This window comes from Triturus cristatus, chromosome 12 (assembly GCF_964204655.1).
Source record: "Triturus cristatus chromosome 12, aTriCri1.1, whole genome shotgun sequence".
In the NCBI taxonomy this organism is placed as follows: Eukaryota; Metazoa; Chordata; class Amphibia; order Caudata; family Salamandridae; genus Triturus; species Triturus cristatus.
Window position 1 is genome coordinate 113900027 of NC_140595.1, and position 17540 is coordinate 113917566.

The 17540-nt window shown below is 46.7% G+C and overlaps 1 protein-coding gene across 1 annotated transcript in view; it reads right to left on the reverse strand.

Moving 5' to 3' along the window:
• Positions 1–358: 358 nt before the first annotated feature.
• Positions 359–17540, reverse strand: part of LOC146772796 (uncharacterized) — a 93813-nt gene continuing 76631 nt past the window's right edge. Inside the window, exons 4-5 of the mRNA XM_085638034.1 lie at positions 1117–5957; positions 359–689 (exon numbers count right to left, since the gene is read on the reverse strand). Coding sequence (XP_085494160.1) covers positions 2050–5670 — 3621 coding nt within the window. The 5' untranslated portion in view covers positions 5671–5957 and the 3' untranslated portion in view covers positions 359–689; positions 1117–2049. The remainder of the gene's footprint in view (positions 690–1116; positions 5958–17540) is intronic.

Genomic DNA, 17540 nt, shown 5'->3' on the forward strand with positions numbered 1-17540 from the left:
ACCAGTGCTCACCGTCATTGTGGGAGAGAGGCGGGACATTAGCCAAAACTATCGTATATAGCGTGGCTTCGGGTGGAAGATCTAAGTTCAGATTTGTATTTACTTGGTTTCCCTGGTTATAGTCCGAGGTATGCGTAGAAGCAAATACTCCTGCCCCATGTATCAATGCAGTTCCTTCTGATGTTGTAGGAACCGTGGTGGGAGGTTTAGGGCCCTGATTACTTCCAGGATTTGATCCCCCAAATTGAGGCCGTAGCATTGGTTGATTAAGTAAAAGGGGTGCGGGAGGCAGAGATCTTTGAGTGACGTGCTGATCCTGGGACTGATCTCTAGGCATGTCAGAATTCGAGGTGGAACATAGAGTCAGCCGCTGATCACCAGGAATGCCCACCGCATAATTATTTGCCACTACGCTATTACCTGAAAGTCCCCTAGTTGTTCTAGCATCCCCCCCTGTGGGAGACGGGGTCGGATATACAGACGTGGAGGCTTTATACATTGTCTAACAGAAGTGGTTTTATTGTCAGGTAGCACAAACGGGGTAGTCAAGTTATCAGAGATGTCTTCTTCCTCTCGATTGGGATCCTCTTCGTGGGAAGGTGGTGGGGTGGTCTCGGTGACTTCGCCTATATGGCCTGTGGCCCCGTATAGAGGCTCCGCTCCATCCGTCGTGGTGTCTTGACAGGAGGCTTAGAGGAGAAAAAAACAAACAATGGTGGCCGTTTGTGAGTTCTGGTTAAGTAGTACTATTGTTATGTTGTGCCGTAACCAACACCCGGTGCTTCTGGGTACTGTAGGGGTAAGTAGGGAAAACTGTGACACTAGACTAGTGAGGGGTACGAGGGATAGTGAGGTGAAACGGGAGCTAGGAAGATAGGCTCTGGGATGCAACGTAAAGCAATCGACAAAAGAGGTATTTTTAAAGAAACAACAAACTCATTTGCACACTGGTCACGGCTGACTATGCCAAGAGGGTGAGGTGTACATTACACTGATCTCCGTAGGTCAGGAAGTTCCTCCACCAGCCTCCCCCCTCCCGTTTCCTTCTTTAAGCACCCTCCACCCGCCACCCTTCTCTCGATCTTCCCCACTTGTCCCGTTGATATCTGTACTCACCGGCCCCGCCGCAACTCTCCGGAGTTGCGGCCGCTCCTCAGCAACCTCCGGAGGACTCCACCATTCCTCGGTCCAGCGGTCGTCTGCTTCGTCTTCCTCACTTCCGCTCGGATCGCCGTCGGCGTGTTCTTCCTCTTGTCGGGTGTTCCGTGACTCTCCGCTCGATTCCACTGGTCGGACTACTCCTCTTCCCAACGACGACGCCCCTTCCTGGGCGGGTCGGACTTTTACCTCTCCCGGCGCTTCACTTCCGGGGTCAGCTCCTCCCCGCTTCTCCGTCGCTCGATGTGGCCACACGAGATCTTCCGGACAAATGCTGGTCTGCGGGGAAACAGGAGAAAAAGGTGCTTTTCTTCCCGTGCTTCTGTCTCGTGGGTATCTGTCCCTGACATGAGTGTCCCCTGTTCTGAGGGTTTCTGGTCCTTGTAGTGGGAAAGGGAAAGAAGTCGACCTCTTGGGGCTCACCCTCTCACATCCCCTTCCCCTTGCTGTCCTACTACTACGGGGGTTATCTTGGGGATATCTTGATAGGAAGTCCGCATTAACTTGTTCAGCCCCCTTTCGGTGGCAGGTGTGAAAACGATAGGGTTGTAAGGCCAGAGACCACCTCAACACTCGTTCATTGTTTCCCTTGTTTCGGGCCATCCATTCTAAAGGGGCATGATCTGTAAAAAGAGTAAATTCCCTGCCTTCTAGGTAGTATCGTAAAGTCTCTATGGCCCATTTTATCGCTAACGCCTCCTTCTCAATCACTGCATAGTTTTGCTCTCTCTGAAACAATTTCCTGCTAATATACAATATAGGTTTCTCCTCTCCCTGGTTGGTCACTTGAGACAATACAGCCCCTATGCGTGTGCTGATGCATCGGTTTGGAGAATCAATGGTAATGAGAAGTCGGGACTGACTAATACCGATTCTGATGTCAGAGTCTTTTTAAGAGCATCGCCTTGCTTCCGTGTTTACTGGTTTTTTCAACAAATCGGTAAGAGGAGCCGCGGTTTGGGAAAACTGGGGTATAAATCTTCGGTAATAACCGAGTAACCCTAAAAAGGCTCGAAGGTCCCTTTTTGTTTGGGGAAATGGGATCTGTGAAATGGCGGTTATTTTAGATTTTTGTGGTTGTATGACTCCTTCACCTAACAAGTATCCTAAGTACTGTACAGTCTGGGCGGCCAGGTGGCTCTTGGCTGGGTTGATTTTAAGACCATGTTGTCCCAAAGATCCTATCACTAATGATAAATGGGACAAGTGTTGATTCCAATCATCACTGTATATTACAATGTCGTCTATGTATGCTCCGGCATCGTTTTCATGTGGTTTCAAAATTTGATTCATGGCCCTTTGGAACGTAGCCGGAGCCCCATGTAATCCAAAGGGTAAGACCTTGAAGTGGTACAACCCATCAGGGGTGGAAAAGGCGGTTTTCTCTTTATCTTGTTCTCTCAGAGGTATTTGCCAGTATCCCTTACAGAGATCTAGGGTGCTGATGTATTTGGCTTTCCCTATTCTTTCCACCATTTCATCTATTCTGGGGAGGGGGTACGTGTCGAATTCGGAGATTTTATTTACTTCTCGAAAGTCAATGCAAAACCGTACCGAACCATCCGGTTTCGGTACCAGTACTATCGGCGAATTCCACTCGCTATTGGAGGGTTCTATGATATTCATCTGTAGCATTTTTGCTATTTCCTCTCGGATGGTTTTCCGGCGGGCTTCTGGTATTCTATAGGGTTTGAGACGTACCCGTTTTCCCGGGATCGTCCTAATGGCGTGTTCCACCATGGATGTTAGGCCAAGAGTTACGGAGAAGATGTCGCTAAGAGGCATGAGGACGTCTATCAACTGTTTTTGTAAACTGGGAGAAAGGGTCGGATCCATACACTGCGCAAACAGAGGGATTGCACCGTCCGTCTCGGCAACAAGTGTCGGCAAAGGCCCCTCCCATTTTTTAAATAAATTAATATGGTATATCTGGGAGGTACCCCTGGCCGGATCTGTGATGACCCGGTAGGTGACAGGTGTGACCCTCTCTGATATGATATAAGGACCTTGCCACTGTCCCAACAGTTTGTGTTCTGATGATGCCATCATGAGGAGGACATGATCACCTACCTCAAAGGTTCTTTCTTTGGTCTTTTTGTCGTACTGCACTTTTTGTGCTGTTTGTGCCTCCTCTAAATTGGCGCGAACTATAGCCCTGATTTGTCCTAAGTGTGTTTTAAGATTGGATACATATTCGATTAGGGGCTTAGAATTGTCAGGCTCAGTTTCCCATTTCTCCTGAGCCATCTCTAGGAGTGTCCTGGGTTGACGACCGAACAATAACTCAAAGGGGGAAAAGCCAGTACTCTTCTGTACCTTACATCTTATGGCGAATAGAGCCAGGGGTAACATGTCTTCCCATTTTCTGGTCTCTAGGGCTAGAAGCTTCTTGAGGGTGCTTTTTAGCGTGGCGTTATACCGCTCCACCAGCCCATCTGTTTGGGGGTGATAGGCAGCGGTTCGGATTTGATGGATCCCCAACTGGGCACATACCTGCTTCATAACCTTAGAAATGAAAGGAGTCCCCTGATCCGTAATGATCTCCTTTGGGAACCCTACCCTTGAAAATACCGTTATCATGGCCTTGGCTATGTTGGTGGTATCCGGTCGACGTAAGGCTACTGCTTCAGGATACCTAGTAGCGTAGTCTACTATAACTAAGACATACCTGCACCCACCGCGGGAGGGAAGGAGGGGGCATATAATGTCCATCCTTATTCGGCTAAAGGGTACCTCTATAATGGGAAGAGGACGGAGAGGTACAGGCTGTGGTCTATATCTGCTATTGGTCTGGCAAACTGGGCATTCCTGACAGTATCGCTTTACTTGTTGGTAGATGCCCGGCCAATAGAACCTTTCTGTTATCTGTTTTTCCGTCTTTTCTGTCCCAAAATGACCCCCTAGTAAATGACTGTGGGCCAGAAATAACACTTTTTCTCTAAAGAGTATTGGAATCAATAACTGGGGTGTCTGGGTGGGGTTGCCCTTCCGATACAGTAATCCGTTTCTAATGAAGAAATAGGGACCTACATGTAGGGGATCTTCCTGATTATGGGCAACATTCCAGCCTTCTTGTAGCGTTGCGTACTCTCTTTGGGCAGCACGGAAATTCCTATCCGTCTCCCAGGGGTTTTCGTCGGATGTGACCTGCAAGACTACCGGGGTTCTTTGTTTTTCTGCTGTTCGTTGTCTCCTACGCTTCCGCGGTTTGGACTCCGGCCATTCTTTGTTTTCTTCTCCAGAAAAGGGGGCCTTAATCCACCAGTCCTCTTCTTCCTTGGTCGTTTGTTTTAGCAATCGGGTTAGATTCGGGTAGTCATTCCCAAGAATGACCGGTTCCGGTAAATTAAGGATGAGTCCCACTGTCAAGGAGGTACCGGGGTCATTCGTATGTTGGATCTGGACCTTCGTGGTGGGATACTGTTTAGTGTCACCATGTACGCACCGAATTGCTACGACCCCATCAACAGGACCAATCCAGGGTTCTATATCTCGTGGCCTGATAAAGCTTTGTCGACATCCAGTGTCGGCCAGAGCCATGGTGGGTTGTCCGTTCACGGTCACTTTACAGTGATAAGGGGGAAGCTTCTTCTCCCCCGCGGAACAGTAGTAATTGCGTGCCATCCCTATTTCCATGGGTTCCTCCTTCTGGGGGCAAAAGCGTGCGATATGTCCCATACCGCCACACTGGTAACACTGAGGTCCAGGGGTGGGAGGTCTGGGCACGGGTAGTCCCGGAGGTCCAGGAATGATGGTCACTGGTTTAGTCTTCTTGTTCATGGGAACCCGAGGTCGCTGTGTTCCAGAACTTCCCCCTTTCCAGGACGGATCATCTTTTCCTCTCTGTATGTCTTGGGCACGGCTGTACGCGCTGGTTATTTCCACCGCTGTTTCCAGGGTAAGGTGGGCTTGTTGTCTTACCCATCGCTGTATGGGAGGATGTAGGGACGTTAAATACTGTTCGAGGTATATCTTGGACATGATGCCATCCTTATCCGTTGTGGCGGGCTTCAGCCAGCTATCGGTCATGTCCTTCACTCGATAGTATAATGCCCGGGGAGTCTCTTGGGGACCCTCTTTTATTTGGCGGAGTTTGATCCGATAGGACTCGTCGTCAGTCCCAAGCCTTTCTAGAATGCAACGTTTAATCTCCGAGTAAGGGACCATTCCTTGTATAGTTGCCGCTTGAAAAGCAGTTTGGAGGTCTCCAGATAACAGGGGTCCCAAATATTGTCCCCACTTGTCAGCTGGCCAGGAGGCCGCTGTGGCTATCCATTCAAAATTGTTAAAGAAAAAATCCGGGTCTTCTCCGCTAACATATTTTTGTAAAACCATGGACGGTAGGGAGGTGGGACCGCGTTGCTGACCCAGGGCCTCAGTGAGTTTGTCCATGGCTGTCCCGTGGGCCTGTCCTTGCCCCACCAGTACCTTCTGCATCTTGTCCCGATCTTCTTCGACTACAGTAAGAAACCGTTCCATCATTTTACCCAAATGTTCTTGATTTTCCGCCATCTTGACTAATGCGGCCTCTATGTCTCCGCTTGATCCCACTTCTGACTCCACCTGTGGGAGACGGGGTCGGATATACAGACGTGGAGGCTTTATATATTGTCTAACAGAAGTGGTTTTATTGTCAGGTAGCACAAACGGGGTAGTCAAGTTATCAGAGATGTCTTCTTCCTCTCGATTGGGATCCTCTTCGTGGGAAGGTGGTGGGGTGGTCTCGGTGACTTCGCCTATATGGCCTGTGGCCCCGTATAGAGGCTCCGCTCCGTCCGTCGTGGTGTCTTGACCGGAGGCTCAGAGGAGAGAAAAACAAACAATGGTGGCCGTTTGTGAGTTCTGGTTAAGTAGTACTATTGTTATGTTGTGCCGTCACCAACACCCGGTGCTTCTGGGTACTGTAGGGGTAAGTAGGGAAAACTGTGACACTAGACTAGTGAGGGGTACGAGGGATAGTGAGGTGAAACGGGAGCTAGGAAGATAGGCTCTGGGACGCAACGTAAAGCAATCAACAAAAGAGGTATTTTTAAAGAAACAACAAACTCATTCGCACACTGGTCACGGCTGACTATGCCAAGAGGGTGAGGTGTACATTACACTGATCTCCGTAGGTCAGGAAGTTCCTCCACCAGCCTCCCCCCTCCCGTTTCCTTCTTTAAGCACCCTCCACCCGCCACCCTTCTCTCGATCTTCCCCACTTGTCCCGTGGATATCGGTACTCACCGGCCCCGCCGCAACTCTCCGGAGTTGCGGCCGCTCCTCAGCAACCTCCGGAGGACTCCACCATTCCTCGGTCCAGGGGTCGTCTGCTTTGTCTTCCTCACTTCCGCTCGGATCGCCGTCGGCGTGTTCTTCCTCTTGTCGGGTGTTCCGTGACTCTCCGCTCGATTCCACTGGCTGGACTACTCCTCTTCCCAACGACGACGCCCCTTCCTGGGCGGGTCGGACTTTTACCTCTCCCGGCGCTTCACTTCCGGGGTCAGCTCCTCCCCGCTTCTCCGTCGCTCTATGTGGCCACACGAGATCTTCCGGAGAAATGCTGGTCTGCGGGGAAACAGGAGAAAAAGGTGCTTTTCTTCCCGTGCTTCTGTCTCGTGGGTATCTGTCCCTGACATGAGTGTCCCCTGTTCTGAGGGTTTCTGGTCCTTGTAGTGGGAAAGGGAAAGAAGTCGACTTCTCGGGGCTCACCCTCTCACACCCCCATTAGCTATCTTTTTAACATCGTCAACGATATTCATGACTGGCCCCTCCAGTTTCATAAGCCTATCCTCAATTGAAGTCAGTTTTTGGGCCAGTGGGTCTAATAAAACAGATGCCATCGTCTCTATCCTTTTCCAGAAATCCTCCTCCTGTGATGAGGGTGATGGGCTGTTTGCTACCGTTGAGTACGATGGGATAGTGAATCCCTGGCTAGTATCTCTAACGTTATTTCTTGTTTCCCGTCTCGTAATCCTTGGGCTATCTGCTTTAAAGTCTGGTTTCTGTGTGCCCCTCCCCTTCCTCTTCTTAGTGGGTGGCTCATGAGTGGTATTATGGTTTAAAACAGTTTGCCGCCCTTTATCTGTTACAGGAGGGCTGTTGCATGTGCTTAATGATACAGGGTGAGAGGTGGATGCTATTACAGTATTTGTCCTAGGTGTAGTCCGATGGAGAGTTTTGTTGTTGGGCTGCCGAGAAAGAGGAGCAGCAGCCTCCTGAGTTGTCTTAGATTGGGACGTCAGTGGCTCTAGTGACAACCTATGCTCTGTTAATTCTATCTCATGAATCAATGTAGATTCAACTCTCAATATAAATGCATCTAAAGTACCCACCACCCCATGCCCTGCGATGTATCTACGTTTACTCATTATCAATCCACTGCGCAGGTAAACATACAACACATAAAGTCTGCACAGGAATGTCTTTAAGAGGGTCTACAAATACCTCAAGTCCCAGTTCTTAGGGATGTGGCCCAGCCCATCCTCTGTCAGCCTCTGACGGGCTTGAACGGGCCCGCCCTTGGCCCGGGCTTTGCCCGGGCTCGCCCGCGCACTTCCCGCGCTGCGGGAGCCCGCTGCCGCCTTTGAAGCACCTCCTGGCGCCGACTGGGGACGCTGGTGGCCGTGCGCCATGAGTAGGATGCTGGGTAATGTGGTCCCTGCGTGGTGAAGGCAGTCCGGAATAGAAGATCAGCGCCGCAGCCCCAGGACCGGAAAAAGAAGCAGGTGAGACTGGTGCAGGTTTCAGCACAGGCAAGGCGGGACCCCCTGTCTCAAAATGGGGCTGGCGACTGCCACTAAGAGATTTTCCTCGGCAAAGACAGCTGAGGCTTCACCACTGAAAACTCTGTGGATCCCCCACCCCTGTATGGAGCGAGGAACCAGGAGTTGTCAGGGCAGGAGTGCATCCTTTTTATGGCGGTGCTCCCACTCCACAGACTCTAGATGACCATCCAAGAGACTTGTGATGAATGAAACAAGTTATCAGAAGTAAATGAATAGAATTAACATCCAAGGAGACAATTGTTATTAGCAGACTATTCTTACTGATGAGGACTTTGTAAATAAAACTTCCATGTCCACTTGTGGTATGGGACACCAGATGTCAGTTTTGAAGTGCCGGACACCACACAGAACAAAATGCAGTTCAACCATTGCCCAAATTAGGAGCTTGGGCTAATGACAAATGAAACAGTACCATGTGACAAAAAATACATCAAAAGTAACGGAGGCAAGGTCATTGAATTAAATGCTGTATTTCCAGAGACACTATCCTCACTGGAATCTGATTCCAGAACGTTTTGACTGATGCTTCTTCTGAATGTAATATTGTGGGTGAAGGCATTGCCAAGTACAAGCTCTGAGAAAGCCCCCTAGAGATGTAATCTCACTGGGGCGAAACATCTGTCGGCTGTAGCTGGGATAATTGTTAATATAGAAAATCTGTCTTGAGAGAAAAAAATCTAAATGAAAGGAACAAATTAGCATGGGAATGACATTTCATTCGAAGTTACGACATGTATCACTTTATATATTTGTTTTGTGAACGGAGTGCTTTTTATAAATTGAGAATACTGTGGCAACTACTCAACTTCTATTGGTCCGGGACCAAGAACAGAATGTTTCAATTAATCATATGAACTGTGAGACTCCATCTATGAACAAACATACTTAGCAAAGCCAAGCAAAACGATAGAGGAGTGGATAATGAATACAAAAACATGAGTCTTTACACAAATAGAAAGAGAAAATTGAGAGTGTGAAACAAAGAAATTGAAACTAGGAGGAATTATACTAGTACCATGTGTTACATAAACAATGTCAAATGCAGACAATTTTTTCAGTCTATTATCGTCATTAATGACATAATTACACGGTTGTTACACCCTATTGTAAAACTCAGTAATGCACAAATCATGCAAACCGTACATGCACACAGATATTGTACCACTTTTGAGAAACATGCTGACAGGTAATGGATTGGCAGAGATACGGTTGTAGAAAAGATCGCTGGTTTTGGAGTTGTTACTCTTTGATTTTCCAGTAGTTGTGTTGACCCAGATACCGGTGTGGTTCCAGGATGTTGTGGGTTCGCCTTTACGGTAAGTGGGATGAGCAGTGCTTTAAATGGGCCGGTACTCACCGGTACTGATTACCGGCACTTCTCAATTTTCTCCCCTAGAGTACCGGAACTTCTCCTTGTGTCAAGAGAGTACCGGTACTCCTAGAGGCATGTTGGGGGTCAGACTCTGGGGTGTGGGATTTCATGCAGCGCAGGTGCTGCTGAATACATTCAGAGGGAGCGTGTCTGTGAGGTGCTCTGACAGTCAATAGTGGGTGTATTCCTGCGCTCGGTTGCTGCTGCTGACTTAAACTCTTAAGTGACAGCGTGACAGGAGTAAGGAGATGTGGCCTGTCGGACAGAGCTCCTCACTTTGGAACATTTGCGCTGCCAGTTAGCGTGTAAAGGCTGCGGTGCTGGAATACACTCGCCACTGACTGTCAGAGCGCCCAACGCCTTTGGCCAATGTCGGCTCATGTGTACAGTGCGCAATTTGTTCTTTGTTTGCAGTTATATATTGCGCACACTTGGCAGGACGGTATTAAAGCACTTTAAATGAGAAGTGCAATTTCTACACCAAAGCATACTTTATTTTGTTTTTATGGCACAGGGAGCTGAAATCCAATCCTGTTATTCTGGGCAATCTCCCCGTGCCTTAAACACAAAAAAAGTATGTTTTCATGTAAAACTTCTGCTTGTCAAGTAATAAGCTTTAATGCCCTTTTACCAAGTTCGCACTATATAAAACTGCTAAAACACCAATTAGCCAAAGGGCACTAGGGGGCTTTTGCAGTGAATAAGAAAATGACGCTATTGTTAAATACCTGCCTCGAAGCCACGCCCCCAGGCACGCCCCTACCAGACCCTCAATCGATTTGGTGAGTACCGGCAATTTTCTTTTTCCATTTAAAGCACTGGGGATGAGAGAGAAGACACTACCACAAGCCTGTCTCTCTGTTTGGAATTTGCCAGACAAATTAAGGCTCACAAAATAACTTGACGTAAGAAATATTTGGAGAAAGAACCAAAAAGCAAGCAGAAATTATAATTATGGCTCCCGGTTTTATGGTATTTTTTTTTTTTTACATTTCCGTCTGTATTTATCCATATTTATTTTGGGTTTTGTGGAAAAATGAAGCTGAAATTAGTATATTCCCACATTTATTTCATCAATAAATATGCACTCATGCTTGAATCCCTGCCAGATTTCAATGCTGTGAACACCAGCTGAAGATAAATCAATGCACTTAAATGAAAATATGCACATTTCAATATCAACCTTGTGCATTTCTTATGGTATTAAAGCCTCTTTACTAAAACTCTTTTCTTTTTTATCCCCTTAACTATCAATTCACACAACTATTCTCCTGGCAGTCATGACAGACAGTATTTCGAATTACTCAAAACGCTACCCAATTTCCGTTTTTATCCACATTTAAAAACAAATACAGACAAGGAAAGAATTGTTTTCTGTCTGTACTTATCTGTAAAAATCTGTAAAAACGGAAAACAGGGAGCCTTAATTATAATAGATCCAAAATAATCTGCAACCAAATTTATATTGCCCAAGATATATCAAGGAGCGTTAATCCCCAAGGGGAAAATTCTACTGCTTGGGCAACGGTCCCCTCAGAAAGAAAGCGGTGGTGTTGTTGTCCATAACGACCTGCCCCACCACCAAAATTATTTTCAGAGCTCCTTCGCTCTGACCTAAGTAAGTGTATTTTAAAAGCACAAACATAGACCCCTAGGAAGGGGCCTCTCGGAGCTATAGAAACAGTCCTCAAACTTAACAAGCATTTACAATGCAACGGTCTCGGCATTGTTAAAGTTAGAGCTATTGGCATTGCTCATGACAATGCCGTTTCTTTAAATGTTTTAAAAACAAAAACAAACAAAAATAATGTCATGAGCAATGCCAATAGCTCTAACTTTACCAATGCCGAGACCATTGCATTGTAAATGCTCGTTTACCCAGCGAGCACCACGCCCTTCACGCTGTTGCTAGGAGGTAAATAAATGGGCAGTTCATGGGACCAGAGTTAGTTTGGTGGACAATGACGTGACTCAAGAATATAATGTAACACGTCGACACACCCTGTAGCGCCTTAGCAGCAGTCAACAGGCTACTGAGCCGGCAAGGTGCGACAATTCAACAACCCTGTCAGAGGGCGCATGATGAAACTTTCAGTAGCCTTGGCATTTTGGCTAATCAACGTCAATGTGGCCAGACCCTGCATATGTGAGCAATAAGAGATCTCGCACAGACTCAGCTGACGGTGAATAATCGACCGGTACATGGATTGCCCCCGTGTGTCCTTCTCCCAGATCCCCCACCGCTTCTTAATAAATGATGCCTGAAGGGCTTCTCTCTCGGCATCAGGTAGTTAGTTGATTCCAGTGCTGGATTAGGTGCAAACCAGATGTGCTAATACTAGACCCCAAAGTGCACCCAGTGGAGCTAGCATGCAAGCCCTTCTCGGGGAGTTTTTGGGGGATGATTGTGGCTAACACTACATTTTATGACGCCATTAAAAAAAATATTTTGGATGCAAGGCTAGGTCCGGATGCCGAGCTTGCCTGAATCCAGGTGTATTTTTTTTATTAGTTAAATAACGATACTCAGGGGTTGTTATTTATTGGGTGCAATAAGTAGCGCCTATAACGAGTTTCAGGAGGATACCATGCAAATTTTCGTGCTAAACACACCAAAATCCACGTTACAGTTAATACTATACATTTGTTACCTGCTAAATTGTGGCACATTTGACCTGCCTAAATTCAACAAAGGGGGAGATATTTAACACATCCGGAAATTACCCGATGCACTAAATATCAGCCACCTCCTAATTCTTAACTCCTCGCAAACTGAGGTTAAGACGCGGGTCGGAAACTCCGACCCACTTGTATTCGGGGCCTTCGTGTTTCAAAGGAACGAACTATGAAATAGTTCAGTACTTCATCGTCTGCCACAGCAGCCTGGAAACCTGTTTGTCTATAGCAGACACTCTTGCAGGTGGCTGTGGGAAAAGTGGGCCTTCCACAAAATATTGTTCGTACAGTAGGCGACTATTCTTTCTTTCTTATGTGCTTTTCCCTTATATAAAAATCACATACCAAGATAGAGTACAAAAAAAAAAATCCAGGGCATAATACCCCGGCTGATTGTGTGCCCTTTAATATCCAGTTAGCCTTTTGTGCCAGGAAATTAAACATCCGAATTGATGCCATTGTATGCCAAGGTGGTGCCATGATACTTACGCAAAAGTGATGTGAGCGCAGTATTCAATTCTCACTAGTCCTTCTTTCACACTCTGAAGCTTCACGAGAGCCCTGTAGGCCTGATACCTTCTAAGGAGCACGGGCCTGCCAGGTCACCTCAGAACAGCGCGCTGGGTTCAGAATTGTGGGCAGGCCTTGTGCATCACATGCTCCACTGGAGGGCCCCAGAAACCGAAGCCTTCAGGAAGTGGTGCGCATGTCTCTCAGCTGGGCCAGCCTGAGCTGTTCCTGGACCCGGTACTCTTGACAGATGGGTTGGCTCAGAACACTCTGGCCCTGCACATTCCACAGACAGGAGCAAGAATGGTTCTATGGCACGATGTTGCTCTCCTGCATCCAGGGTCAATAGATTGGTCTGGTGCATGATTTGATGCAACGAGAGGCATCTTGTGGCGTGGCCGTCTTTTCATCGCAAATTCAGCCCCACAATTAGCATTTGAGGCTGGAGGAGGGTATGGCAATAACTGCAATCAGCCATCTGTCATCTTTCCACTTGGCATCCATGACTGTCTGCTCTCAGACACACATTCAGCAGTGTGTAGCTGCGTTCGCTGCAACTTACACTCGTGACACACATGCACAGATGTGCACGGCGCTCTGCTCGAACAGGTTGAGCCTGGGTGTTTTTACCTGGTATTCTGGTCCAGATTTAACTCTCCAACAAAATGCGATGGATGAGGCAAGTGTTTGGAAAGTTCATTCTGAAGGGGTCTCTCTACACAAATAATTACGGTACAAGTGAGACTTGGACCCTGTAGACGATGCGGTTTATTCTGCACCTGAAAGAAACCTTTCCCCAAAATCAAATCAAACGTGAACGGGGTTGCTAGCATGTGAACGTGCTTAGGGTGGCTCAAGAGGTCACGGAGTGCGGGCGCAGCTGGAAGGAACGAGCGCATCAGATGAGGGATGCGGTCGGCACGGAGGACATTTAACTATGCGTTGGAGATCCGTGTCCATATCAGGGCTAGCTGCAAATGTGACGTGTACATCATCATGGTAGCCGATGGGGATAGCCGCACCAGGCCGAGCGCAACCGGGACCTGTGTCGCCTTCTTGGAATGCATTTGTTGCATGCGCTGTTCCGCGCACGTCATGAATTAACAAGTTTCCTTAGAGCGAGAGGACGATATGCGTACTTCCCAGCATGGCCGCATATAATCTATTGGAACCGACGAAAGAAAAGAGGAAGCTCACGTTTAAACGATCTATTGCGACTACAGAGACTCCGCGCATTTGTATATACTAACCCCCCCTCCAAAAACAAGCCGAGGGCACCGGAAGACACCACCGCCTTTCTCCGAGGCTGATCAGAAATGCCTCGGAGAAACGCAGCGTCCTTTTCGGATTCGGGGGCGTGTTTTGGAGAATGAGACTTCTTGCAAAAAACACGCCCCCGATCCGAAAAGGACGGGGCCTGATCGGAGTGACGGGACCTCTTCTCCAATGGCTGGCCAGCATTGAAGAGGCCAGCCAATGGAGAACAGGGTAGAAGAGGGGCGGGTTCAAGCCCCTCTTCTCTAAAACATTAAATCTCTCGACTTCCGGTTCTGCCTTCGGCAGACCGGATGGTCCCGAGACCTAAAAACTTATCTTCGCAAAGGCAGATCAAAAAGACAGCTTTGAGGGCCTTCCTTAAGTTTAAGGGTAGATACTATGCACGGAACAAGCGGTATCCTATTGCATAATCTGTAGTCAAGCACTATTTTCCAATCCATTTAAATGGGGGGATCCAGTGCAGGAAAATAAAAAAGAGTTCTCTTTACCCAGTTCTGGATTACTAACAATAGCCAATAATAGGCATTCCGGAATGTTCCTTCTTTTGACAATGTCTGGGGAACTTTGAGAGCTATTGTGACGTCATTCACTCCATGGCCCCTTTAACTCTCCTGCATTTGGTGGCGGAGGACATGACTTGTGGCCCAGCTCAACCAGTCACCATCCCAAGCCCCTGATAGCCAAAAACCAGCAGCAGCCCGTGCAGTTAGGAGCGGTTGGACAGGGTTGGGGGGAATTCGACAGACAACCACGAGGGAAATTAAATAAATAATTCATTTTAACTCATCGTCGTCTGTCAATATCCCCCCCCCCCCACCCGGGCCCCACGGCTCTTACCTGCAGGGGCCTTGGCTGCCAAAGACTTAACCGTAGAGCCTTCTAAAGACCTGCTCGGTTCTGAAGAGCAACCCCTTACTTCTAGAGACCACCCAGTGTTTAATGTGTGCAGGTAGCTGCAGGTGGTGGGCACCAGCAGTCATTTTTGTGGACCAGGACTTGGGCCAGAGCAAGAGACTTAAAGGGTAAAAATAAGGATGGGAAATACACAAAAGCAGTGACGCAGGGAGAAAACAGGGGTGAAAAAGTACCTACCGGAGGAAGACAAGGAGACGTAAGAGTAGGGTGGTGGAAGAAAGGCACTCGATGGAATCAAGCCCAGGCACCCTTGCTACAGGGAAACAGCGCTTGTAGCGGTGTCCTAACATAAAATGTGGTCCTAACATAAACTTTGGGCTGCTGCATTCTTTATTTTTTTATTTTTATTTTTACAACCTAAGCACTGGGCCCCACCACCCACAACCTCGGAGTCAAGAGATACAATGGCCAATCAGTTGCACGTGCACCTTCCCTTTAATTATACCTATCGCGAGATCTGTTTGTCAAGTCTGGTTGATTCCCCTGCACCTCACAGCACTCCACTTCCGGCTGTGAGATTTGTTGCTATTTGAGCTGTACGCTAATTACTTTTTTGAGCAGAGTTATGAAACTTGCAAGAGTGAGCGGGGAAACATGTTAGTTCTTATATGGATGAAAAGAATAAATGAGCAGGTTGCTAATCCAACAAAAAAGAGTGTTATCTTGAGCCGGCAGGCGGGAACGAGACGGCACTAGTCCTATGTTGTATTTCTTCTACGGGCCATCATCAGATCGACAACAAAGCCGTCGTGAGGTTGTTCACAGCTTCACTAAACCCCCTCTATGGCGCGAAGTGCGATTTCAAAAGAGCAGGTTTTCAAACTCAGGTTCTATTAAAAAAAAAAGCTCCTTTTGTGATTTAAATCCATCCTTTCGTTAGTTTTTTTGCTGGTGGTGGTCTTTGGTGGGGAGAGGGGTAGCCTCTTAGTTCTCAGGAGGCTTTGCAGGCAGCATTAGAGTCCCAAACATTGGCTCTGGTGCACAGTCCAGTTAAGTTCATTATTTTTATTCGAAAGTCAGAGACAATCATAAGGTGCATACGAAATACAATCATATGAAAACCAATTTAAAAAGCATAGGCTTACGAAAAGACCCCCGTACACCTAGGGAGCCGGGAGTTATTTACTACATTTTTGTTGGGGAACACGTGTTGCAAAGCATTGCATCGATTTGCGGAATATAATAAAAACCTGTGAGCTCATGATAATACAACACAGCACCATACGAGTGCCCGTGCAACCCTAGGTAATGCTAGGCCTCACTCTCCATGTCAAGTCCTAGGCATTCTTTTGCAAACCATAGCTAAATTGATCTCAGGTGTGCTAGTCCAGTGGGTTCCATTGAAGCAAAGACCACAAGTCCCAGAATGCACGATTTTGTTCAACGAAAATCCAGAACGGAGTTCTCCTGACATGAAGCGATGTGACAACCATAAATATACCTTCAACATTGTAAGTTGTAGCCACATGGCATATATGTCCGAGTGTGTAGGCACCCTGACATGAAGATTGGATTTGGGGAGAGGATGTAGCCTTACGGCTAGAGCGGTCGACCTCGAAGCTGGGGAACCGTGTTTGAGTCTCGGCAACAACGCTCAACATCCTGTGATTCTGGGCAAATCACTTAATCTCCCCCTGCCTAACAAACATTAATGTGTCCTTCTGGAACGAAACTGGTGCTCGTGTAAAGCGCTCTGATACCCGATGTCTCAGCTCTAGTTTGCGCTATATAAAACTCTAAAAAGAAAAAATATATATAAATATATAAGGCCTGATTTCAAGTGTATATTACAATCAGTGTGCAAACATCTGTTTATGCAGGGGTTGCAATTACAGGTGGTGGGATGTTTATTGCACTTGTTAATTACAATGAGTGATAAGTCTCGCACCTGTTAATTACGAGGTCTGATAAGGGTCGCACCATTCGGTAAATTTCAGCTGACTAAATGTGCCAGATAATAATGAGGAGGGCAGAGGCCATCATTTACCCCGATTGTTATGCGTTAAACACCAAAATCTGCATGCTATTCCCAAAAACTCAAAATATTAGATCATTATCGCATTCTATTAATTCCAAACACCTCAGTGTCAGGTTTTTTCAGAAGTGATAATTATCACAACCACCACGGCCTATTTGTAATCAGGCTCATACTGTAATGTCAAATATGATGTTCCTAAAAGCAGGTACTGTTGATTGGCTGGTAAGGTTGGGGAGGAGTCAGTTGCATAAAAAACATTGTTACATGTGACAAGACTCTGCCCCAGCCCCCTAGGCCTTTGAGAGCGCAAGCCAGTTATACAAGTCGTTTGGACTATATGGTGCAACATAAGACCTTACAAAGTAAGAGAGTTACCCCAGTTAGGCCAGAAGGGACCGGGTGGGAAAGTTATACAACAACATGTCCCTCTGTGCTTCAATTCTAAAACAGACACAATCTAATAATATCCACTGAACCAAAACCTTCTCAAAGCGTCACTATCTGACAAATAAAATATGTTCTGTATCAATTTATTATATAAAATTTTCATTAAAAACATTTACATGAAAAACATGGTTGTTTATAAAAACTCCTAGGAATAAAATCACCTTGACAATATTCTAATATTGAATGATACACAATCTCATCAAATGTTGACACATCTGTGTCTCGTGTTACATTCAAAAGTTGTTTATACACTTATACAATTATACAAAGTAAAAACAGAAATTCAAATTGCATATAACAAGTGTCATATTGTTTTTCATGTAAAGGTTTTTAATGAAAATGTTATAAAATAAATTGATACAGAACATATTTTATTCGTCATATAGTGACTTTTTGAGAAGGTTTTGGTTCAGTGGATACTATTAGATTGTGTCTGTTT